The sequence below is a fragment of the Muntiacus reevesi genome, chromosome 20 (assembly GCF_963930625.1).
Source record: "Muntiacus reevesi chromosome 20, mMunRee1.1, whole genome shotgun sequence".
Classification (NCBI taxonomy): Eukaryota; Metazoa; Chordata; class Mammalia; order Artiodactyla; family Cervidae; genus Muntiacus; species Muntiacus reevesi.
The window spans coordinates 40,541,415-40,568,637 of NC_089268.1; the positions used below are offsets into that span (position 1 = coordinate 40,541,415).

Genomic DNA, 27,223 nt, shown 5'->3' on the forward strand with positions numbered 1-27,223 from the left:
CTTAGCGACTAAACCACCACCACCACCACAGCTACAAAAAACAAAACAAAAATAAGTACTTCTTTTTCTAAAGAGGTGGTCGAAAACTGGTTAAATCTGAGTGATTCTTCCACTCTCATCTCCCTACAAAGTCACAGGTAGTAATTAAACTTGACCAGAGGTTGCTCTGAATGGCCATACCCCTCACTCCTGGAACTAGTTGTAGGGGCCAAAATACTTGACTTTCAAAATACTTGACCACTTCCATACTTGACTTTGATTTACTACTTATGACAAGATCAGTTTTTAAATAGAGCTGTGACCACCAAAGACGCGAAGTTCTTTTTTGCTGTTTGGACCTGGGAGCTTAGAGTAAAGGGGAAAGAGAGAAAGAGGGAGCAGCAGAAAGGAAAGAATGGTGAGGGGTGGGGAAAAAGAGGAAACAGGGAGTAAGAAGGGAGGAGGGGCTCCCAGAGACAATTCAGAGGGAATATGCTCACTACAGCCTATCTCTAAACTCTGTTCAAAATGCAAGAGGCAGCTCCTGACCCTGAAGGATAAACAACAGCAGGAGTATTGAGAAGGGCCATCAAAACTGGGAAAAGGAATCCATTTGGGAGTACATTCCTGGGCTTGTTCCTCTTTTCTCTTCAGAGGTGACTTGCAGTTGGAACTGCACACAGGATACAAGTAACAAAAACTCCGAGAGAGGGCCTCCCTGGTGGTCCAGTGATTAAGACTCTGCGTCGACATTGCAGGGAGTGTGGGTTTGATCCCTGGTCGGGGTAGTTATCCATGCTGCATGGTGTGGCCAATAAAAAACAAACAAAAAATATCTGAGAGAACCCTCCTCTTTTCAACCCTTCTCCTTGAAAAGGAGGCCTATATAAATGGAAGAATGTGAGGGAAAGTCTGGATTGTTTGGGTTTTTTCTCTTTTTTCTTTTCCAAGAGTGACTGCCCATCAGAGAATTGCATGGTAGAAGAGCAAGAAGCAGCACAGACAGCTAAAATATCTTCAAAAAGTCCTAATGTATTGCCAGAGGAGCAGGGAAATGACCGTTTGTGATCCAAAGAGTGTAGGAAGAATCCCTGTCATTTTTCCCTCTTATTTTCTGTTACTGCTTTGTCCTAAGGATGGCTCTGTTTGAGGAAACCGAACTGCAGCAGCAGAAGTAGCTAACACCTCAAGAGAAACCCAGTCCTTCTGGCCAGAAGAGCAGTAAAAGGCTCCCAGGGGCAGCAGAGTGTGGGAGGAATCTCAGGATGGAGACAGCTGAAGAAGGGGGTCCCCTGACATTGTACATGAACCAGTAGACACCCCCCCAGTCTCATCCCTGAGCTATGTATGTGTAGGATGGATCCAAAGGCTCTGAGAACTAAACTATGATTTTAAGTTCTGCTCAAGTCCCAGACTAACCCCTAAAAAGTGCTTCCATGGGATCCAATGCAACAGAGCAAAGGCTTTGAAAACTGAACTGATATTGGAACCATTCCCACAGGATGCAAGACAGAACTGTGTTGATTGCTTGGTAAAAGAAAACATGGAGCATTTCAAAAGGACCCAGAGGTCTCACAACATAATACTCAAAATGTCTAGAATTCAGTTAAAAAAAAATTATCAATAACATGCAGGAGACCAGGAGAACATGGCCAACCCTTAAAAGAAAAGACAACTATCAAAAAAAAAAAAAAAAAGATAATTATCACATGCCAACTCCAAGATGATATAGATGTTGAAATTATCAGACAGATTTACAGGAGCTGTTTTTAACTATGCTCTAAGAAATAAAGGTAAACACTCTCCAAATAAATGGAAAGATCAGAGTTCTCAACAGAGACACAGAACCTACAAAAGAAACAAGTGAAAATTTTGGAACTGAAATGTATGATAACAAGTACAAAATGCATGGGATGGGATAAAAAGCAGCACAGAGATGACAAAGGAAAATGTCAATATACTTGATGTAGATACTATCCAATCTAAAGAGGAGAAAAATGTTAAACAAAAAAGTGAACTGAGCCTAAAAAGCCCGTGGGATAATACTAAAAGATTTGATATTAGTGTCATTGGAACTTCAGGTGAAGATAAAGAGACTGACATAGGAAACATACGTGAAAACTAACAGCCAAAAACTCCCAAACTTGGTGAAAGCTATACATTTACAGATCCAGAGTGCTGTTTGTCTGGTTATTATACACATACATATACACAAATGCAATGCATTACAGCGAATGCCTGCAAGGGAAGAACAAGAAAAATGAATAAAGATATTAATATAACTGCCTGAAAAGAAATAAATAAAATGTGGTGGGCTATCATCCTCTTTGGAGAGGTGTCACAAGTATCAAGAACTTTAGTTTTCAAAAATCTTCTCTGAATCTAGTAGAACAAGGAGTCACTATCAATCAATGAATTAGTTAATTTATCAACACTAAACCTGCAGAAATGGTTTGCCACATCACAGACATCTTATTTTTTGGTCAGAAAACAGAAGAAGGATGAGTTTCAAAGGGATTTTCAAATTCTTACGTGTATAAAACCTAAAAGAATTTTGTAAATCTCTCTTACATTTTGAGGTTGACATGTAAAAATTTTCACCAAAATGTGAACTGTTGTGAAGAATGTAGCTGCCAGTATTCTGTAAATATTGATATATAAAACTAAAACTATTTTATCACTTGCTGAAATACACCCATTGAAACTCAACATCATTTACTTTAAAAGAATACATAAAGAGGTTGTTCTTTGACAGTCAAAAATCTTACATGATTATATTTCTCTGTTAATTTACATTTCCATTCTTCTCACTCTATAACAGTTTATCCTAGATTTACATATTTTATGCTTTAATGTCTTTTATTCATTACCCTATCAAACTTTTCTGTATCAAAAGTATATATGTGTATATATATGTATGTATATGTATACACACACACACATATATATATATATCAGTTCAGTTTAGTCGCTCAGTCGTGTCTGACTCTTTGAGACCCCATGAACTGCAGCACGTCAGGCCTCTCTGTCCACCACCAACTCCCGGAGTTCACCCAAACCCATGTCCATTGAGTCAGTGACACCATCCAACCATCTCATCCTCTGTCGTCCCCTTCTCCTCTTGCCCTCAATCCCTCCCAGCATCAGTGTCTTCTCAAATGAGTCAGCTCTTCGCATCAGGTGGCCACAGTATTGGAGTTTCAGCTTCAACATCAGTCCTTCCAATGAACACCCAGGACTGATCTCCTTTAAGATTGACTGGTTGGATCTCCTTGCAGTCCAAGGGACTCTCCAACACCACAGTTCAAAAGCATCAGTTCTTCGGCGTTCAGTTTTCTTTATAGTCCAACTCTTACATACATATATGACCACTGGAAAAACCATAGCCTTGACTAGACAGACCTTTGTTGACAAAGTAATGTCTCTGCTTTTCAATATGCTGTCTAGGTTGGTCATAACTTTCCATCCAAGGAGTAAGCATCTTTTACTTTCATGGCTGCAGTCACCATCTGCAGTGATTTTGGAGCCCCCCAAAATAAAGTCAGCCACTGTTTCCACTGTTTCCCCATCTATTTGCCATGAAGTGATGGGACCGGATGCCATGATCTTAGTTTTCTGAACTTTGAGCTTTAAGCCAACTAAATTCGATGGTAAAGAGTGCTCTCCTGGTTGTTACCACTTTAACTCTTACTAGAACAAACTTACCAAAACAAAACAAATACTACAAATGTTGACAAATATTAGTAAATGTAGATAAAACATATTTTTTTCATTGAAAACTTCTCTCTTTAGAGCTCTTATTTTTCGATTGTCTCATGCATATGGGATCAGTATACTTATTGCTAGAAAGAGTCAAGGTTGAAAATCAATTTGATTCTCAATTTTTGTTTTTATAAATGCAAATCCTGGCAAGCTGTTCATATAATGAGATGCAAATGGATGAAATTTTGTAATAGAAATGTCACCCAATTTTTTTGAACTCCTTGAGTTATATACTTAACATGACATGGTGATGAAATATTAAAATTATTTAAATCATCAATGTAAGGAAAAATTTAGGGAGACTGAAATTTAGTTGAGTAGCATAACTACTCATCCTTCTGAGTTATTTCAGTCATTTCTGGTCCACGACTCTGCTGTTGTAGTTAAAAGTTAACTTGTAGAAAATTGATAATAAAGCAAGTAATAATTGTGTATTGGCATGCAAATGTCGAGAAGATTCCCTGGAGAAGGATATGGCTACACACTCCAGTATTCCTGCCTGAAGAATTCCATGGACAGGGGAGTTTGGAGAGCTACAGTCCATGGGTTGCAAAGAGTCAGATATGATTGAACGACCAACACTTTTTTCACACAAGTAACATTTATCCTGTGGAACTTCACTGGACTTCCCTCTTCCACAGTGGAAGAAGCTTGCTTATATCTATTAAGCAAATTCATTTTAGCATTTTAGAATAGTGTTTTTCCATGCTTCTTAGGAGATAAGAAACCAGACATTACAACTAGAATTTAAATAGGATGAGATTTATACTAGGATATCAGATTAAACCACTTGGTTTAGGGGAATGAACAAGCTGGGGTTATACCACTATTGTATACGTCAATCAACTCTCTTTTTGGTAACTAAAATACATGGCACATTCACATTCACACAGAAGACACATATGTGCCAAGACACACGGAAGAAATCTTCAAAGCAACAAAACATGGGAACCAACCCTAACGCCCATCAATAAGAGAAAGGATAAACTGTGGAATATTTGCCAACAATGATACATGCTGCTGCTGCTGCTAAGTCGGGTCAGTCATGTCCAACTCTGTGCGACCCCACAGACGGCAGCCCACCAGGTTCTGCCGTGCCTGGGATTCTCCAGGTAAGAACACTGGAGCGGGTTGCCATTTCCTTCTCCAACGAATGAAAGTGAAAAGTGAAAGTGAAGTCGCTCAGTTGTGTCCAACTCTTAGCAATCCCATGGACTGCAGCCTACCAGGCTCCTCCGTCCATGGGATTTTCCAGGCGAGAGTACTGGAGTGCGGTGCCACTGCCTTCTTAGTTATATGCAACAACATGGATAATCCTTGAAAACTTAGCTTTGACCTGTTTAAAAGTGAGGTTATAAAAAAAATTTTTTTTTATTAAAAAAAATAAAAGTGAGATTATAATATACATATACCCTTTTTATAAATTAAAAAAAACACACATAAAAAACAAAGGGACTTCCTTGGTGGTCCAGTGGTTAAGAATCCTCCTTCCATTGTGGGGGCATAGGTTTGGTCTGTGGTCTGACGACCAAGATCCCACATGCCAAGGGGAAACCAAGCCCACTTGCCACAACCACTGAGCCCGCGCTCCAGAGCCTGTGTGCTGCACCTAGAGAAAGACTTGAGTACTGCAATAAAGACCCAGCTCAGCCAAAAAAAAACCCTTTCAATTACAGAAACAAAATAAAAGGTCACTCCTAAAGAAATGTAAAATAAAAGATATGGTTTTAGAAAAACAAGCAAATGTAGACAAAATTGATTAGGAACATATACATGTCACAAAACTAGTTTACAGTAAAATCAGGAAAGGTCAATACAAAATCCAGTGTAAGGATGGGTACAATGAATATCATAGAAGAGTATAAAGAAATATACAACAGGAGAGGTGGCAATCTAGTTCTCTTTTTCCAGCCTTCTGTTTAACAACTTCATTGAGGTATGACTTGCCTATGACTATAGTACTATAAGGTTTATAACACATATGCATCTTTGAAAGGTTGCAACATGAAGGTTTGTATGTAGGGGTCTTACTGTAAAATTCACCCGTACCGTCTGATGATGTTCACAACCATCACTAGAACCATCATTAGAACATTCTGCCAGCTCAAAAAGAAACCCTGTACCCTTCATTATCACCCCCACCCCCACCATCAACCCCCATACCAAAGAAACCACTAACCTACTTTCTGTCTCCATACACTGCCCTGTTGTGAACATTTCCATATGAATAGAACCATACAATGTGTGGTCTTTCGTGATTAAATTCTTTCACTTAGAATAATGGTTTCAAGGTACATGTAATCAGTATTTCATTCTTTTTTATGGCCAAATAAAATCCCATTGTATGGATATACCATATTTTATTTATCCATTCCTCAGTCTATGGACATCTCAGTTATTTTTCATTTGGTTGTTATGAATGGTGCTGGTGTAAACATTTATGTACAGGTTTTTGTGCTGACATGTACTTTCATTTTTCTTGGATATATATACTTAAGAGTGAAATTGTTGTTTCACATGGTAACACTGTTTAATTTTTGAAGAAATGACCAATTGTTTTCCAAAGCAACTGTACAAGCAATATTTCTACCAGCAACGTATAAGGGTGTCAAGGGTTCCAACTCCTTCCTGTGCTCACTAACACTTACCCTAGTGGGTGTGAAGTGGTATCTCACTGTGGTTTTGATGTGCATTTTCTGACAAATAATGATGTGGAGCTATCTTTTCTTGTGCTTATGGCCATTTGTATATGTTCTTGGGAGAAATATTCATTCAGATATCTTGACTATTTCTATATTGGGTTACTTTTTATTATTGAGTTGTAAGAACTCTATATATTTGGATACAAGTTCCTTATCAAATATAGGATTTTAAAATATTTTCTCCCATTCCATGGGTTATATTTTCACAATTATCTAGTCCATAAACCTTAGTTTTTAAAGCTGTGAAAGGGCTGCCATGTTAAGTCGCCTCAGTCGTGTCTGACTCTTTGAGACCCCATGGACGGGAGCCTGGCAGGCTCCTCCGTTCACGGGATTCTGCAGACAAGAATACTGGAGTGAGTTGCCACGCTGTCCTCCAGGGGATCTTCCTGATCCAGGGATCGAACCTGCATCTCTTAAGTCTCCTGCATTGGGGCGGGTTCTTCACCACTAGCACCACCTGGGAAGCCCGTGGTTTCCAGGGCTACAGGCGGTTATTTGAATATTATGTTTACAGTTTACATAAACTTACCCAATTATTTTTATGTATATCACATAACTGATGAATTAAAAAGGAAACTTCATACATAAAGATGTCTGTTAGGAAATACTCGACACAAAACACTGCAATGCCCCAAATAAGTTACTGCTACTCTTGAAGGCATTAACTTAACTCTTGGGTATCACTTAAGCCCCGGCTTAATCTGGCCCATTGACGCTTTTGAAAGGTGCCTCTCCAGGTACTTCCCTGGAGGTCAGTGGTTAAGATGTTGCCTTCCAATGCAGGGGGTGAGGGTTCAACCCCTGGTTAGGGAGCTAAGATCCCACATGCCTTGTGGTCAAAAACCCAAACTATAAAACAGAAGCAGTATTGTAACAAATTCAGTAAAGACTTTAAAAATGGTCCACATCAAAAAAAAAAAGAAAAAAATCTTAAAAAAAAAAACAAACAGGTTACCCTCCAAACTCTACACATGGTAGGGGGAATAGTAAACTACTGCCAATGTGACAAACCTGCCCGCTTTCTCCAGCTGCTTTTCTGTCTCCCCATCTTCTCCCAAGCTAAAAATGAATTTTACATTTTTTACTGCCTGAAAAAAAGACTATTTCAGTACTATTTCAAGGACAGGGGAGCCTGGCAGATGCTATAGTCCACGGGGTCACAGAGTTGGATAACAAATTTCAATACTGATGAAAATTATATGAACTTCAAATTTCAGTGTTCATGAATAAAGTGAAATACAACCACATCATTTCTTTAGTCATTTTCTGTGGCTGGTTTTAAGCTACAACAGCACAGATGAGTAGTTACTAAAGAGACCACAGAGCCAAGAAAGCCTACATAAAAGTTTACTATCCAGTCCTTTACTCCATTTGCCAAAGTTAAAATACTTTTCACTTCTACAATGAGCAGCAAAAACCTATTTCTTACTAGCCAAGACTGCCTTGACATTTACCTTCATGATTTCTCATAGTCAATTTTTTCCTCTTTAATTTTAATAAATATTTATGATCCCTCAGTTCTAATTTATTAGGGACTTTAAGATTTGGAGATCAAAGAGTAGTATTTCCTTAAAAAATAATGTAGTATCTTCAAAAAGTCACAACCACACTCAAACTGTTGGGTTAATCATTTTACCAACCTTTTACTGCCTGCTCATTACAGGCTGTGAGTCAAATACTGCTTGGTGCAGTAAAAACTGCTAAACCCCCCCACCCTTGCCCTCAGGAGGCTTACAGTCTAACTGGACTTTAATAACTATAAGAACAATTCCCCCAAAGATAACTCCACAGCTGTAACCTTACATTAAACGGGCTTAGATATTTTGCCAAGAATTCTAAGCCATGTTCCTTAAATAAAAAGTCTTATATAAGCAGTAAAGAAATAGTACTCTGCAAGCAATTCTGGTTAACTTCTGTGGTTTAAGTCCCATAGACTTCTGCATTCCTCTGACTATGTAACCAGAGGTTCTTGATCTTTTCTGCTGTGTTCATCTCCGCTTTGGCTGTTTACACCTAATTCTAGTTCAATATCCACATTCATTCCTTTTAGAGAATGCAATAAATCAAGTATCGCTAAACCCTGCAGCCTATTTGTGATGTCCGACATCACTCTGATGGCAATAAAGGCAAGGCTATTTGCATTTGCGATTATTAGTCCCCAAAGCGAAGATAACGAAGTTGCTTCCACCAAAGCCCTCTACCCAAGGAAAGGCCCAGTGGTGGCGAGGTGACCTCTTTGGAGCTGTCCCTCAATGCCTCAGTGGCCAGTGCATTTTTTTTTTTAAGTGACTCAAGACCTCAGGTCAGGTTCTGCAGAGAAGCCAGGTCCATTTCTTTCCAGCACTTCCTGGCTAGGATCAAATTCAGTCCAATGATAACTCCCCCCTCCCCAATACCCCGCACCCCCTGAGGCTCAGAGCAGAGGGGGCGAGCACCCCCAAAGTTAGACCCGCCTGGACCGCGGCTGTGAGGCCTCGGCAACGGGTCCAGCGCCGAGCCCGCTCCACGCCCTCACCCGCCTTCCAGGCCGGCCTGCGCGGCGCGCACCGGGCAGGCGGCGGGGGCGGGGAGCGCCGCTGCGCTGACCCAGATGGGGTGCTCCCCCCGCGCCCGCACCCACGCGTCCCGGCCCTGCACCCAGGCCCCGCGGCCGGCCGCTTCCCCCGCATGCGGGCCAGCAAGCGCCTTTATTCCCCGCGCGCCTCGGCCCGGGCCCCTCTGCACCCCACCCATGGAGCGCAACTTCCGAGCGCGGCCGCGGGGTGCTCCCCCCACTCCACCCCGCGCCCCTCCCGGCCCGGCCCGGCAGCTCTGGATTACCTGCCCTCGGGTTCTGCGGTCCGGTGCTGGGCGATGCCAATCCGCGCTCGGCCACTCGCGCGCCCTCCTCCCCTTCTCCTCCTCCTCACCCCCCCAAGCAGGAGTCGGTGTCGGTCACGCTGCTCCCGGGGAGAGTGGCCGGCGGCTTCCGGGAGCTCCAAATACTGACTCGCCGAGAGGGAGAGAGAGGGAGAGGGGGGAAGGGAGGGGAGCCAAGCTCCGCCGGTGGGGAGTGGAAATAAAGGGGAGCGGAGGGGAGAGGGGGATGGAGGAGAGGAGGGGCAGATGGGCCGTGGGAGAAAAGAGAGCGAGAGGAGGAAGGCAGAGGGTGGCAGGCTCAGACAGGAATGAATTCGCTGCATCAGGCAGCCTTGCAAAGAAGTCTGGAAAGATCCGGGAGGCTCCTGGCTGAAGGAGCCAAAGATTGGATCCTCAAAGGCTTGTGCAGAAAAAGGATGGACCCTTTGGGGAGCTACAGACCGGCCAGTGTTCTCCCCAACCCCAGTAGAGGGATAAAGTTCCTGACTGGAGAGGGAGGTAGAGAAGCAACACTTCAGCTAGACACCAGATGCATTCATATTTTGCAACAACATTTTAACAATGTATTTTAAAATGTACTTTACATACAACATCTTTTTGTAAAAATTGCCTGGTTGTTTAAGGATAAAAGTGCTGTGCTTAGTCGGTGCGACTCTTTGTGACCTCCTAAACTGTAGTCTGCCAGGCTTCTCGGTCCATGGGGATTCTGCAGGCAAAAATACTGGAGTGGGTTGCCAAGCCCTCTGCCAGGGGAATCTTTCCTACCCAGGATGGAACTCAGGTCTCCCACATTGCAGGCAGATTCTTCACTGTCTGAGCCGCCAGGGAAGCCCGCTTCCTGGTATCCTCACCCAATTTACTTTTATTGTATTTGTGGCCATTCCCCTTGGTATGTTGACTACAACTACAAAACTGGAGATTTTTACTTTTTTTGTAATGCTGTTAGAAAGAAAACATTGATTTTCAATTTTCATTAGTTTATTTCAATCTGAAAAAGTAGACTTGAAGCTCTTCATTGAATGAATGCTAGGAAAATAATTACAGAGAAGAAAGCGGAGGGGTTGTATTGATATTTCTTAAAGCAAAATTTCTAAGCAAATACTAGGATGAGCGTCTAAAAAGCCAGTATTTTCTGTTGGTGTTAAAATTGCATGTAATTTGGCTCTGTGCATGACAAGGTTATTCTGACCCCAGAGGTCACAACTTAAGGATTTTTCCTATCATACACTGTTCTTTGTCCAGCATTGGTGATGAGGGGTGCCTTCTTGCTCCCCTTTGTCTGGAAATAAGGGAAACAGAATGACATTGTTTATGTCATTGATCACATTGCTATGTGAATGTATACATTACACATATCCAGGATCAGTGCTGTCCCTGCCATGCACATGCCTTGCATTTGACAAGTATTCAATATGTTTTTACTGAAGAATGAATTAACAGATGAATCTTTAAATATATATATATACATATATATATATATGTATATATATATATATATATATGTTCCAGGAATACAAAAAATAATATATCCTTAAGAACCAATTTTTACAGGTTCACAGGAAACTTCCAAGCTTCCAGTTTAACATGACTTTTTTTCTCTCTATCATTAAATTCAGCAAGCATTAATAGAGCATTTCTTTTGCCTAAGTGTATTTTGCACTGGAGTATAAAGTATTATGGAGTATAAAGGTGAATGAATGAGGCACAAATCCTCCCCTTGGATTTATAAGCTAGTAAGAAGATGAAGAGAGTACAAAAATAACCAGTGTAAGGAAGACTTTAAAACATGGCCCAAGAGAAGTATGAACAAAGTTTGTGGATATGCAGGGAGGGAGGTTTCTTCTAGTTCTGGGAACCAGAGAATGCATTCTGGTGGAAGTAAGAGTTGATCTTTCAAGCAGAAATAGGACAGTAAGAAAGGGCAGTGGGGGGAAGGGCACTCAAGACGAAAGGACAACAGGGACAAAAATGGAGATGTGATGAAGGATGCAACATGTATGAAGGAGAGTCAGTGAACTTAGCTGAAAGCAGAGTTGTGGGACCCAGATCTGGGGGAAAAAAGGATAGGCCCCAGCAGATGGAGACCTTCAATCTTAGCCTAAGTTCTCCGAACCCTAAGGGGCAGGCACTGGGGTATTATGGACAGTTTTGGACAAGAATCATGACACAGTTAATTTGGTGGTGTCATCCAGGACTGGAAAGAGATAGGAGACAGAGAAGTTTTCTAAGAAACAATTCACTAGTTTGAATGGGAAAGTAATGAGTCTTCACCTGGTGCCCGAATACTTCCCTTCACTAATTGCACCTGGTGTAGCATCTGTCTGCTAAGTGATGGATACCTGCACGGGGGACCCCCCCCCCCCACGAACTCTTCTTCCTCACAGCTCTCTAACACTTACTGTCCATATTTTCCAACTAGATTAGAAAGGTCCAAGAAAGCAAGGTCATGTCTGTTTAAAGGTTCAAGGCTATTTTTCTCAAGCCTGACACTTAAAAAATCATTGAGTACATATTTATTGATACATTTTTCTTTTACAGAATTAGTTCTGAAGGTGGTAGAGTTGGAAAGAACAGGGAGGACACTGGGTTCTTCTAAATCTTTTTGGATCTTGAGATTCCAACCCAAACCCTTGCCTTTCTCTTTAACAGATGATCTTATTATCGGCTCTACAAGGAGGCTGGTGCCATGTTAACCTCTACACGCTTTCCTTATATTACATTTGAATTAAGGTCCCCTTCATTGCCTAAGCTAATAATATTCTTGTTTTATTCCACCTCTACATTGCATCTGAGACTCCTCCTCCCCACTGATTTTGTCTCTCTGGATAACATTCTGGTTGCTACCAGCCAGGCTATACCAGAAAGCTGATAACATGACAGACACATGGGGAAGAGAGGAACCCATCACTGGAATGGTCTGCTGTTCTACATTTCTTTATATAGTATAAAACATTTAAACTGACAATTTTTTGTGAAGGGGCTTTGCTAGGATCTCCTACCCTCACGGCTGCTGATATACTGAGACCAGATTATAGTTCCTTTGCTATTTTACCTGAATCCCCTTTCCCGTAAGAGAACATACCAGTAAGTGGAAAACAGCTAATGAACACAGGGTTCTTTTTTTTTTTAATGTTTAGTTTTTAATGCAGATTTTTAATGAGTGAATGGCCAAGGTTGCCTTAAAAAAAAAATATATTTCTTTGGCTGCACCCACCAAGTCTTAGTGGCAGCAGTTGAGATCTTTCAGTTGTAGCACGCAAACTCTTAGTTGTGGCTCATGAAATCTAGTTCCCTGAGCAGAGATCAAACCTTGAACCCCTGCATTGGGAGCACAGAGTCTTAGCCACTAGACCACCAGGGAAATCTTCACAGCTTTTTTGGAGCTTTTCCCAGCCCATGAGGAAGAAAGAATAATGATGACAGGTCTCCACAAACACTCCTTCTCAAGAGTTTTGAAAAAAAAAAAAAAAAGAAGAAGAAAGAAAGAAAAAAAATAAAAGGAAAAAAAAGAGTTTTGAAGAAAAAAAACATTACCAATGTCCAATGAAACATTGAATTTCATTTTAATAACTTCCAAGTGGAAAGTTATCAATGGTAATTTACCATCAGCTGATCCACACATTGTGGGTACTGAGAATATCACACTTTTAGCAAACGGAGCGTGATAATCATAGAGAAAAGTTAGCACTTACCATGTGAATTGTTTCTTCTCAAATAGGGAACCTGGAGAGTTCAGCTCTTGTATCCTGATCCTCTGCTCTCCATTGGAAGCATGTGTTCCAGAAGTCAAAGACTCTAAAAACAAATTTAAAATAGTTCAAACTTTTGCCATGTGAAGGTCTTTAATAAAGATTTCTATCTAATTTACTTCTGTCTGTTCTGACCCAGCATCTATAAGACTCCTTAATGGCTACATTTTGTGGTCTGATTGTTCCCTGGTGTGCAGGAGTTAAACTGAGCTTTCACTGGATGGAGCAGTTACAACTTATGGCAGAGCTGGCCACACCATATAACCTTTGGATCATCACCTCCATTGCCCACCTTTCCCTCCACCACTGCATACAGCCCCAACCTCCTTTGGCTACCTCTTGCTGTTGGTTACATAGTTCTAGCACACAGAAACAAATTGGAGGTAGAAGCATACCTCTTCTTCCCAAGGTGGGGATTCTTAGTCATTATTTTGATGATTCTGTCCACCCACCAATGAGGGTGGGGATGGGGGTAGGGGGTGGGAAAGACGAGCATGAAAGGTGAGTGGATGAACTATAAATGGAAGAAAATGAAGGGGAGCAATGCCAGTTTCCACAGCACTACAGACAATAAAAATAGCACTTTTAATTCGTTCAGTGAAGAGAGATTCTTAACCCAAGATGCCTAGACCGGCTTCAGGAGTCTGTGAGCTCCATAAGGTGTGTGCAATGTTTTAGGTTTTATGCATTTATCTGAGAAGATACTCTACAGCTTTCATCATGTTTTTCAGAGTCATCTATGTCTAAAAATTGATCAAGGTATCAATGATTTTACAGAAGTGCAGAGAAGAGGTTCCTTCCTGCTTTTTCTTTGCAAGTCCCTCCACAAAGCCAGCATCTCAGGCTTAGGTGCGGAGAAGGCGATGGCAACCCACTCCAATACTATTGCCTGGAAAATCCCATGGATGGAGGAGCCTGGTAGGCTGCAGTCCATGGTGTCGCACAGAGTCGGACACGACTGAAGCAACTTAGCAGCAGCAGCAGTAGGCTTAGGTGAACAGAGGCTCCGGCTCTCCAGAACAAAGGTGTGATCAGCCTTGCTGATCAGGAATCATCCTGGCCAACCATGTATGGTATGTTCAATCTCTGGGAAATATCTTCTTTATTTAAAGAGCATCTTGTGATGGCCATACCTTAACTCAAAGGGATAACTCACTAATAGCAAGCATCAAGGAGAGCATGAGGAAAGTTTCAGCGACATTTGAGACAATGAAGAGGGCTGGTGGACACCATTCAGACCACCGGGCACATCTCTATTAACCCATTTTGCTGATAAGACTGTCCCTGCATGAAAATTCTGTGTAGTTAGAAATAGATAAGACTGCTGGGCTTAAACCTAAGGATTCTTTTTATACTCCGCTGATTTGTTGGAGTTATACCTAAATACTCCAGTCCACATTCATCTCTTCTGTCATTAAATACCTTTGAAATTGAATACATTTACAGTCTATTCATTACAATATATAGAAATCACTCTCTTAAATTTTTTTCCAGGTCTCATCTATCTATATTTAAGTGCCTAAAAGCAGAACCATACACAGTTCACATTTACTGTTAATCATTATGTAACGCTAAAGAAAGGGCTGCCCATAGCCGCCTCCTCTTGACAGATGTTAACAAATAGCCTCCATTCATCCGTTGGCCAGGTGCCCTGGTGCAGGGCACACCTGCATAGCTGTACACGGTGGTCCTAACCAAGGAGAACATGACCAGCAATCCATGGTCAGTAAGCATGGTTTGCTTACTGGAACAAATCCAGATTTAGACAGAGCTCAGAGAAATAGACCAGTCCATTTGAGATAGTACAGAAAATAAAACTATTGTCCATAACGTTTAATATATTTTTTAAAATTCTAATTATTGAGAAGAAATAAGATAATGAATTTGAAAATATGATGAATGTGAGAAGTAACAGAATTAATTATAATTTGTTATAATTACTGGAGAAGGAATGGCAACCCACGCCAGTATTCTTGCCTGGAGAATCCCATGGACAGAGGAGCCTGGTGGGCTACAGTCCATGGGGTCAAAAAGAGTCGGAGACGATTGAGTGACTAACATTCAATCAGTAATTATAAAAATAAATCACAGTAATAAAACAGAATTAATAAGATCCAGATTCAAAAGTTTAGAGGCAGTCTAAGGGAGAGAGATTATCTGAGAGAATTTAAGAGACCTAGTGGTCTCAATATGAATCCAGAAAGAGGATAGAGAAAGGTGCCAACACAGTATTTAATTCTGAGTATAAAGAAGGCTTGAGAAATTGAATTGCCTGAGACCGATGGTTATACAAGGTTTTATTAGTAAGAAGGCAAGTTTATCTTTCATTTTAATGGAATATCTTAAAACTAAAGAAAACAGGAAATTCCCTAGCAGTCCAGTTGTTAAGACTTGGTGCTTTCAGTGCCATGGGCCCATGTTCAATCCCTGGTGGGGGAACTAAAATCCCACAAGCTGCATGGTGCAGCCAAAAACAAACAAAAAACCCAACCAGCCAAACAAAAAATAATGAAAATACACAGCAAAAATAATTATATCATCCTAACATGACACACTAGTATTTGTATGTTCTTCCACTTTTCATATTTTTTATGTGATATACTTTGTCGCTGTAAGTTTAAAGGTGAAGTCAAAATGTATAGCTAAAATGAGAATTATATTTTACTTTAAAAAATAAGATGATGTTTATTAAGTAGAACACACTTGCCTAATTTGATCACAGCAGAAATAAGATCACATAGAACTGCTGTAAGAGAAATAGTTAATGATGGGGAAGAAAGACTGAAGGATGTGGAGAAGTCTACCTAGAATGTGGCCAGAATTAACAACCCTCTCTTAAGTGATGGAAATGCCAAAATATCTATCCACAACAACAACATTCAGTTAGGGAACAATCTAAAAAATATGCATTGTCTGGAATAAACTTTCATTATTCAAGATAATTCTAAGCAGTAAATATAACAATCAGTGGTCCATTATGAATTTAACATTGTACAGATGTATTATATATGAAGCATGTATTAAATACAGAGTATGTTTAACACATGTAAAATAAAGAGTGGGTTGATCTGCAAATTCACGGACTCACTAAGACAGCCAGTGGAAAATTCCAAAACAATAGCTCCCTCTCATCAGGTATATTCCTAGTCAGCGTACCTGAAAACATTTTGCAATGGACGACTCTAGATATCCAAGTTTTTGCCTGTTTTAGTTCAACAGTCATCAACAAAACAGGAAAGATTAACTTTTAATAATTTTCCTGGCTAGCTCTCATACTTGGAAAATAGTATTCTATTGAGTTCTGTGGATTCCTCAGGTTTTTTGGAAATAATACAATCTGGATTAAGTATTTTGTAATGATCCAAGGGAAAAAAAAAAAAGGGAAAAAAAGGCTGATTTAAACCTGATCCTTCTTTATGATACCTCAAGAGTTTTGTTGGTGTGTTCCTGCTGTTTCTAGTCAAATGCAAGGGATAGACTCGAGTTACTTAGATGTCTGACCTACATGAAAGGAAGACCTATGAGCCTTCTTACCAGTTCTGGTCAGAGCAGTGAGCATTTGTCTCCTCCTTCTCTCCCCCTCACTTTCCACCCTAGATCATCTCCATCATCTTGTGACCAAAGGAGAAAATAACTCCCCAGCTGTCAGTGGCTTTCTCAGCTGCCAACACAAGAACCTGAGCATACAGAGGAATTAAGGACAGAGAGTCAACATGCACATTTCTGGGTATACCATGGGGGCTTCTGCTGGTGGTCATGGTGGTCCCTCTGCCTACATCCACGAGTGCTCCCTAAAGCATGTCTGAAGCTACAGTAAATACTCAGCTTGCTGTTGTTATTATTCTTTTAGCTTTTGCATAACTGTCCTTTTGAATATCCCCATGGACTACTGGCAGCTAGATTTTATATGAAACAGAGAGAACATACTGTTCACTTTATGCCATTGCAGAAATTCTCTGGGTCCTGTTGGACCTGTTAATAGTTAGTGGACCAGTGGTGGGAGGAAGGGAGGAGGCTCTGACTGAAGAGCTGGGTGGGATCTGGCTCAGTGTTGGCCCTTGGACCATGCTTCTAGGATGGACCATGCTTCTACTTTTCAAGGATCAATAGGGCTGCAGGCTGGAGAAATGGAGGTATGCGACAGTGAGGACAAAGGTGAAAATACTTTAGATCCATCTGGCAGTGCATGCACGGAAGGAGGCCTGGAGGGGGCAGCAGAAAAGGCTTGGGACTCGACAGGGCAGACAGGATGGATGGAGCCAGAGCCAGGACCAGCCTGTAGTGCCAACACTGGCTGGCATGGCTGTGGGTGTCTCGGGCGGCGGCGAACCAAGGCCTGGGATAAAAACCTCCAAGTTCACCACCTGTGACCATGTGGCAGGTCTCCCTGTGCAGTCCTGAATCTAATCGGAAGGAGGTTAGAAGAGCTACATTTTCGATTCCCTGTTTTAAGGGTAATAAAAGCATGAATGGGTGAAATTCTGTATTTCTGAAGCTTTAATAAGTATACTTTTGTGAATTTCTCCCAGTGTTGATGAAATAATAGTGGATGAAATAAAATCAATGTAACCTCTGCAAATATCTGTGGGAAAGGTTGATGGACAAGAAGAAGGATTCTTTCTTTGGCTGTGCCAGGTCGTAGTTGTGGCACTTGGGGGTCTTCAATCTTTGTTGCATCATGCAGGATCTTTTATTTTTTGGGGGGTGGCATTTGGGACCTTTAGTTGTGGCACATGGGATCTAGTTCTCTGACGAGGGATGGAACCTGGGCCCCCTGCATTGGGAGTGCTGAGTCTTAGCCACTGGACCACCGGGAAGGACCCAGGGAAGGGGGAGGATTCTACAGCCCAGAATGGAGTATAGTTTATAATTCCAGTTTCTAACATGATGAGGAAGAGGGAGAAGATGCGGGGCTTAATTCCAAGTTGATTTGGGGGAGAAAAAAGTGATTAATTTCTTACTTCTCACAGATGCAGCAATGAAAATTCATTCTTCACTCAAGTGAAACTTGATCTTCAGACAAGTCTTGAATGATTTACTATAACCTCATAAAAGGTGTCAAAGAGATCTGCAAAACAAGACCAGCCTGCCCACATTCTTTAAAAAAGTAACTACGGAGAAGTCTGAATAATTGTGTGGTCCCATTCAAACACATTTGATAAGCCTTCTCCAATCTTAATTGTGCACTTGGACTTCTCCTGTCTTATGTATTTTCTTGTATCTAGATGCTTCCCAGGTGGGGCTAGTGGTAAAGAACCCACCTGCCAATCCAGGAGACGTGAGTTCGATCCCTGGGTCAGGAAGATCCCCTGGAGAAGGAAATGGCAACCACTCCAGCATTCTTGCCTGGAGGATCCCCTGGACAGAGGAGCCTGGCGGGCTACAATCCATAGTGTTGCACAGTCGGACATGACTGAAGCACTCAACTACATAAACTCTTTTAGTGTCATGAAAACTCGTATTTTAAAATCAAATTAACTGTATTTTTCTTTATTTCAACTTCTCTACCTCAAAAAAGATTTAGTCCCTGATTTTTCCAGAATTTGGGAATACTGCTTAAATACTGATGTGGTCATTAAAAAAGATTGCAAAGAAAAGTAACTATAATCATAACCCTCTTGTAATCTAAAAACAACTGATGTCAGGAAGTAGCTGTGTGGCTGAAATGTTTAGTCATTGCCTCCTTGATCATGTCTAACAAGAACCTAAATAAAACTTACAAAGAACAGCAGCGACATAAGCTTTTCAACTATTTCAGTCTGATTTCAAATGTCCATTGAGAGATTCTTGCCCTCCCACCTACCCAAATGGCAACCTACTCCAGTATCCTTGCTTAGAGAATCCCATGGAGAGAAGAGCCTGGTGAGCTCCAGTCCATGGGGTCTCAAAGAGGCGGACATGACTGAGCAACTAACACACCCACCCAAAAACACAGAACTGGTTCCAAATTGGAGCAAATGCTGACACAGATTTGCATTTTCCAGGGTTCTTCAAAGCACAAGTAAGAGCTCCATGGCCTCCCACTGAGTGGCCAAAAATAGCCAATTTTCCATGGTCCACTGGAAAATTGGCATTTATCAGTGAGGGAAGCTTATTCATTATGTAAGAGTACATTCTGTAGATAGTTTTTCAACTATCCACATAAAATTCAGCCTGAGTGCCAAGGTCCCAGAGCTCATCTTTCCCTGGTGTCCAGAGCAATGATGACCAGGTTGTGTTTCGAGCCTGCCTGAGGATGGCTGATTCACTGTAGCATTTGCTCTGGGTTTTTTTAAGACAGGCAGCCGGTATAATTCAATAACTCTTCCAGATCCTGGCTGTGGAAGTGTGCAGACGGCACATTTCATTTTGTCCATTAGTTCAAACCTGTCATGTTCAAACACCTTTAGCCACCCTCTAGAGAGCAGTGCTGTATGCAGAGAGAGACCTGTATGCAAGTCAGGAAGCAACAGTTAGAACTAGACATGGAAAAACAGACTGGTTCCAAATAGGAAAAGGAGTAGGTCAAGGCTGTATATTGTCACCCTGCTTGTTTAACTTATATGCAGAGTACATCATGAGAAATGCTGGGCTGGAGGAAGCACAAGCTGGAATCAAGATTGCCAGGAGAAATATCAGTAACCTCAGATGTGCAGATGACACAGCACTTAACGGCAGAAAGTGAGGAAAATGAAAGCCTCTTGATGAAAGTGAAAGAGGAGGGTGAAAAAGCTGGATTAAAGCTCAACATTCAGAAAACTAAGATCATGGCATCTGGTCCCATCACTTCATGTCAGATAGATGGGGAAACAGTGGAAATAGTGGCTGACTTTATTTTTCTGGGCTCCAAAATCACTGCAGATGGTGATTGCAGCCATGAAATTAAAAGACACTTATTCCTTGGAAGGAAAGTTATGACCAACCTAGACAGCATATTAAAAAGCAGAGACATTACTTTGCTAACAAAGGTCCATCTAGTCAACACTATGGATTTTCCAGTAGTCACGTATGGATGTGAGGCTGGACTATAAAGAAAGCTGAGCACCGAAATATTGATGCTTTTGAACTGTGGTGTTGGAAAAGACTCTTGAGAGTCCCTTGGGCTGCCAGGAGATTCAACCAGTCCATCCTAAAGGAGATCAGTCCTGGGTGTTCATTGGAAGGACTGATGTTGAAGCTGTAACTACAATCCTTTGGCCACCTGAGGCAAAAAGCTGACTCATTGGAAAAGACCCTGATGCTGGGAAAGATTGAGGGCAGGAGGAGAAGGGGACAACAGAGGATGAGATGGTTGGATGGCATCATCGACTCGATGGACATGGGTTTGGGTGGACTCCCAGAGATGGTGATGGACAGGGAGGCCTGGCATGCTGCGGTTCATGGGGTCACAAAGAGTTGGACACGACTGAGCAACTGAACTGAACTGAACTGAGAGAGAAGTGCTGTCCAAAAGAACTTTCTGTAATGATGGAGGTGTTCATCTAAGTGTGATTTGAAAAGTTCAGGTGTGCTTCCCTACCCCATCCCACACACTTCACCTCCCAGAGCAGAAATGTCCACCACTGCTGCCAGGAATCATCTTTATCAGTCGCCCTTTGGTGAGGGCTGAAAAGTTAAAATAGCAACCAGACAGGGAAAGAATGACGATGAAACAGATTTCTGGTAACAAAGGTTCTAGAGTTGTTCTGCCCAGTATGGTAGCTTCTAGTCATAGGTGGCTATTACAATTTTTATTGACTTAAGGGAAAAATTAGCTCCTCACTGGGCACATTACAAGGGCTCAATAGCCACAGGAGCTAGTGGCTACTGTTTTGGACAGTACAGCATTTGACTGTCCTGTAGGATATAGCAGAAAAATATCTTTATATTTTACAAGTGAAGTGCCATTACAGGATGAATAAAGCACAGAGATGATTTTATATAGAGAGAAAGTTTTTAAAAATTAACTTGTTAAAAAAATTACCTTGTTTAAAAAATTTTCAAATAATTTATCTGGGTTGGGAGACCTGAATTTATTTAGAGCGGTGATATTTTTTTTCTTTAAGTCTTCTTGCTTGTGCTTGAATCTAGGAGGATGTTCACAAATCACCCGGAGGATATTGAAGAGCCATTAGAGAAACAGTCATGCCACCCTTGAGAACCACTGCCTCAGAGGATGCTTTAACAAATGCTCCGGGGAGGGGGGTTTGGGAGGGATTCTTCCTTTGTCTTCTATTTTTACCAGGTCTCAAGGCGGAGCTCATTTCTGCTACCTGTCTTAGGGGAGGAAAGCAGAATCTAAGTGGAGTGGATTGTTAAGTGGAGTGGGTTGTTCCTAGGTTATTTGCCTTGGTACACAGCAGTTTTTGGGTCAATCTTTGACCTGCACACACTAATGTTTATTGAGTGCCTACTGCAGCCCAGATACCATGCTTTACACACAGCAATTTTCCTTTTTAAATATTTCTTTTTATTTATTTGGCTATACTGGGTCTTACTGTGACACATAGGATCTTAGATCATTGCAGCAGGACACAAGATCTTTAGTTGTGGTAGACAGGATCTTTTTTCTTTTTCTTTCTTTAGTTGCAACATACAAACTCCCAGTTACATATGGGATCCAGTTCCCCAACCAGGGATAGAACCTGGGCCTCCTGCATTGGGAGCTCAGGGTCCCAGCCACTGGACCTCTGGGAAGTTCCCACATTTGATTTTCTTAATCCTCAAACCAGCCCTCTAAGACAGACACCATTATTAGTCATTTTCCAGAATGGGGATTGAAATAAGTGATTAAGCAAATGGTGGGATCTGGTTTGACTCTCAGACATCACCCTATACTTCTCCCAGGTGACCAGTAGAACTACTGGGAAGATCAGAAAGGGACTCAGTAGGACTGAGGACTTTTAATGCGAAGGATGACTCCACTGTTAAGTAAACAGTATTATAGAAAGTGTTATATTTTATAGGATTCAGTTCAGTTCAGTCGCTCAGTCGTGTCCGACTCTTTGCGACCCCATGAATCGCAGCATGCCAGGCCTCCCTGTCCATCACCAACTCCCGGAGTTTACTCAAACTCATGTCCAAGTCGATGATGCTATCCAGCCATCTCATCCTCTGTCGTCCCCTTCTCCTCCTACCCCTGATCCCTCCAGACATCAGGGTGTTTTCCAATGAGTCAACTCTTGGCATGAGGCGGCCAAAGTACTGGAGTTTCAGCTTCAGCATCAGTCCTTCCAATGAAAACCCAGGACAGATCTCCTTTAGGATGGACTGGTTGGGTCTCCTGGCAGTCCAAAGGACTCTCAAGAGTCTTCTCCAACACCACAGTTCAAAAGCATCAATTTTTTGGTGCTCAGCTTTCTTCACAGTCCAACTCTCACAACCATACATGACCACTGGAAAAACCATAGCCTTGACTAGATGGACCTTTGTTGGCAATGTAATGTCTTTGCTTTTTAACATGCTGTCTAGGTTGGTCATAACTTTCCTTCCAAGGAGTAAGTGTCTTTTAATTTCATGGCTGCAATCACCATCTGCAGTGATTTTGGAGCCCCCAAAAATAAAGTCTGACACTGTTTCCACTGTTTCCCCATCTATCTGACATGAAGTGATGGGACCAGATGCCATGATCTTAGTTTTCTGAATGTTGAGCTTTAATCCAGCTTTTTCACCCTCCTCTTTCACTTTCATCAAGAGTCTTTTTAGTTCCTCTTGACTTTTTGTTATAAGGGTGGTGTCATCTGCACGTCTGAGGTTATTGATATTTCTCCTGGCAATCTTGATTCCAGCTTGTGCTTCCTCTAGCCTAGCATTTCTCATGATGTACTCTGCATATAAGTTAAACAAGCAGGGTGACAATATACAGCCTTGACCTACTCCTTTTCCTATTTGGAACCAGTCTGTTGGTCCATCTCCAGTTCTAACTGTTGCTTCCTGACCTGCATATAGGTTTCTCAAGAGGCAGGTCAGGTGGTCTGGTATTCCCATCTCTTTCAGAATTTTCCACAGCTTATTGTGATCCACACAATCAAAGGCTTTGGCATAGTCAATAAAGCAGAAATAGATGCTTTTATGGAACTCTTTTGTTTTTTCGATGATCCAGCAGATGTTGGCAATTTGATCTCTGGTTCCTCTGCCTTTTCTAAAACCAGCTTGAACACCTGGAAGTTCATGGTTCACGTATTGTTGAAGCCTGGCCTGAAGAATTTTGAGCATTACTTTACTAGTGTGTGATATGAGTGCAATTGTGCAGTAGTTTGAGCATTCTTTGGCATTGCCTTTCTTTGGGATTGGAATGAAAACGGACCTTTTCCAGTCCTGTGGCCACTGCTGAGTTTTCCAAATTTGCTGGCATATTGAGTGCAGCACTTTCACAGCATCATCTTTCAGGATTTAAAATAGCTCAACTGGAATTCCATCACCTCCACTAGCTTTTTTCGTAGTGATGCTTTCTAAGGCCCACTTGACTTCACATTCCAGGATGTCTGGCTCTAGGTGAGTGATCACACCATCATGATTATCTGGGTCGTGAAGATCTTTTTGTACAGTTCTTCTGTGTATTCTTGCCACCTCTTCTTAATATCTTCTGCTTCCGTTAGGTCCATACCATTTCTGTCCTTTATCAAGCCCATCTTTGCATGAAATGTTCCCTTGGTATCCCTAATTTTCTTGAAGAGATCTCTAGTCTTTCCCATTCTGTTGTTTCCCTCTATTTCTTTGCACTGGTCGCTGAGGAAGGCTTTCTTATCTCTCCTTGCTATTCTTTGAAACTCTGCATTCAAATGGGAATATCTTTCCTTTTCTCCTTTGCTTTTTGCTTATCTTCTTTTCACAGCTATTTGTAAGGCCTCCTCAGACAACCATTTTGCCTTTTTGCATTTCTTTTCCATGGTGATGGTCTTGATTCCTGTCTCCTGTACAATGTCACGAACCTCTGTCCATAGTTCATCAGGCACTCTGTCTATCAGATCTAGTCCCTTAAATCTATTTCTCACTTCCACTGTATAGTCATAAGGGATTTGATTTAGGTCAAACCTGGTCTAGTGGTTTTCCCTACTTTCTTCAATTTAAGTCTGAATATGGCAATAAGGAGTTCATGATCTGAGTCACAGTCAGCTCCCGACCTTGTTTTTGCTGACTGTATAGAGCTTCTCCATCTTTGGCTGCAAAGAATATAATCAGTCTGATCTTGGTGTTGACCATCTGGTGATGTCCATCTGTACAGTCTTCTCTTGTGTTGTTGGAAGAGGTTGTGTGCTATGACCAGTGTGTCCTCTTGGCAAAACTCTATTAGCCTTTGCCCTGCTCCATTCTGTACTCCAAGGCCAAATTTGCCTGTTACTCCAGATGTTTCTTGACTTCCTACTTTTCCACTCCAGTCCCCTATAATGAAAAGGACATCTTTATTGGGTGTTAGTTCTAAAAGGTCTTGTAGGTCTTCAAAGAACCGTTCAACCTCAGCTTCTTCAGCATTACTGGTTGGGGCATAGACTTGGATTACCATGATATTGAATGGTTTGCCTTGCAAACAAACAGAGATCATTCTGTCATTTCTGAGATTGCATCCAAGTACTGCATTTCGGACTCTTTTGTTGACCATGATGGCTACTCCATTTCTTGTAAGGGATTCCTGCCCACAGTAGTAGATATAATGGTCATCTGATTTAAACTCACCCATTCCTGTCCATTTTAGTTTGCTGATTCCTAGAATGTCGACATTCACTCTTGCCATCTCCTGTTTGACCACTTCCAATTTGCCTTGATTCATAGACCTATCATTCCAGGTTCCATTCCAGTGGACCTTGCTTCTATCACCAGTCACATCCACAACTGGGTATTGTTTTTGCTTTGGCTCCATCCCTTCATTCTTTCTGGAGTTATTTCTCCACTGATCTCCAGTAGCTATTGGGCACCTTCCGACCTGGGGAGCTCCTCTTTCAGTATCCTATAATTTTGCCTTTTCATACAGTTCATGGGGTTTTCAAGGCAAGAATACTGAAGTGGTTTGCCATTCCCCCTAGTGGACCACACTCTCTCAGACCTCTCCACCATGACCTGGCCATTTTGGGTGGCCCCACACTGCATGGCTTAGTTTCATTGAGTTAGACAAGGCTGTGGTCCTGCGATCAGATTGGCTAGTTTTCTGTGACTATGGTTTCAGTGTGTCTGCCCTTTGATGCCTTCTCACAACACCTACTGTCTTACTTGGGTTTCACTTACCTTGGACGTGGGGTATCTCTTTACAGCTGCTCCAGCAAATTTTATAGCATTAGGAAATATAAAACTAAAACAAAATTGCTTTAGCAATTTGTAAGTAGCATTCTTGGGTCTATTTATTTTTACAAATATACTGTTTCCTGGGGAGCTTAGGGAACAGAGTTGACAACAGTTCCTATTTCTAGATTTTTTAAAAGAGTAAGTTAAAGAAAAAAAAAAACCCAAAACTAAACAGGACTCTCAATCCTTGAAAAGATTGCTGTGGATGCAAGAAGTACCATGGTTCACTATGAGGGTTAACTAACTGAACCTTCCTAGTCCTTCTTGAGTCTTCCTATGACCCTTGAGCTGTAGATTCCATAAGAAGCTGTTAATAAAATTCTGTCACTACAAATTGCTGGTTCCTGTTTGCTCCTGGTAATCAGAATACTATAGGAACACCCCAAATGTTTCCACTTATTTCAAAGGTATATATGTGTGTGTCTGTGTGTGTATGTGTGTGTGTGTGTGTATGCTAGTCACCCAGTCGTGTCCTACTCTTTGCGACCCCATGGACTACAGCCCACCAGGCTCCCCTGTCATAGAATTCTCCAGGCAAGAATACTGCAGTGGGTTGCCATTTTCTTCTCCAGGGATCTTCCCAACCCAGGGATCGAACCTGGGTTTCTTGCATTGCAGGAAGATTCTTCACTGTTTGAGCCACCAGGGAAGCCCATTATTTCAAAGGTATACTGATTGCAGATTTAAAGGAAGTCTCAAACTGAAATCAAATTCAGTGAAAAATATATATTTTCTTTTCAGTATTTTGTGGTGAGGGCATATGTGTGTGGTTATCTAATACATAACACCTTAGTAATAATTGCTGAAAGATCTGTGATACTCATTTATTAAAAGATTTCCTGGAAGCTAGAGATTCTATTTTCTCAAATATTCAATACTCAGCATTAATTTATGCACCAGGAGAATCTGAACAGATTATGCAAGACCTATATAATTGAAAGACCTCCTTGGGGGCCATTTCTTGAATTTGGGCCCCACCACAAGTATACTTTCTACATAAATATTAGACTATATATAATATCAGGTGGCTTAGACATTGTAAAATAAAAAGAAAAAAAGGATAGCACTGATATTAAAAGTATATATTAAAAAGCACCAAAAACAAGGAAAGGGGGGAAAGAAGAAAACCTACTCCACTCACAGAATGGCTGTGTCTCTTTGATGAATTTTCCTGACTTAAAGCTCCAAGGAAGTTGATGAATGAAACATTTATAAGGAAAACAAAAGATCTTATTAAATTATGAGAAAAAAATTTACTTGCAAGATAAGGATGATGAGCAGAGCTGGGGGGAATAGCCATATTTTCATATTCTGTTCTTTGGAAATGGAACCTGGAGGTTCTCTTGCAAAATGAAGTGAGGGCTTGAGTAATTTTAAATGTTAATTAAATTGGAATATATAGCAATTTGTTAAATCATTAAAAATAATTTTCACAAAAGAGAAAACCGTGAATTTTATATAGTACATCTAAAATTAATAAGTACCAAGACATTTAACTCATTAATTAATAAAGGAACCAATAAGATGTTACAGTTGGTTTAAAGGAGAATTTCAAAGGTGGAGGTATAGGAAAATCATGAAATAAATATGCAAATAGATGCAAAAACTGGCTATGTCTGCAGGGTAAGAGACAGAAAGCAATTGTCTCCTGATGCTCCAAAATTTATTTGTGGAACTACTGACAAAAAATATTTGCATTGCATTCATTATCTACAAATTACAGAGCTGTAAAACAGCTCAAAGGCAATGAAGGACACAAGCCCTCTAGAATGAGACAGTCCAAAAGAATGTGCTCTAAACTGAACGTAGTTTTCCGTGAAAACCACCAGTAACATGAGTTTGAGCAAGCTCCAGGAGTTGGTGAGAGACAGGGAAGCCTGGCGCACTGTAGTCCATGGGATCGCAGAGTCGGACATGACTGAGCAACTGGACCGA

The 27,223-nt window shown here is 41.3% G+C and overlaps 1 protein-coding gene across 4 annotated transcripts in view; it reads right to left on the bottom strand.

Annotated features, from left to right (window-relative positions):
• The window catches only part of CAP2 (cyclase associated actin cytoskeleton regulatory protein 2), a 134,189-nt gene extending 120,776 nt beyond the window's left edge, over positions 1-13,413 (bottom strand). Inside the window, exons 1-2 of one of the 4 annotated variants that reach the window (XM_065913055.1) lie at positions 13,391-13,413; positions 12,998-13,100 (exon numbers count right to left, since the gene is read on the bottom strand). Coding sequence is in view for 1 of the 4 variants with exons in the window: in XM_065913053.1 (XP_065769125.1) it covers positions 12,998-13,100; positions 13,190-13,196 (110 nt within the window). In the remaining 3 variants the exon portion in view is untranslated. The other 3 variants (XM_065913056.1, XM_065913053.1, XM_065913054.1) reach the window with 3 other exon arrangements.
• Positions 13,414-27,223: the final 13,810 nt, after the last annotated feature.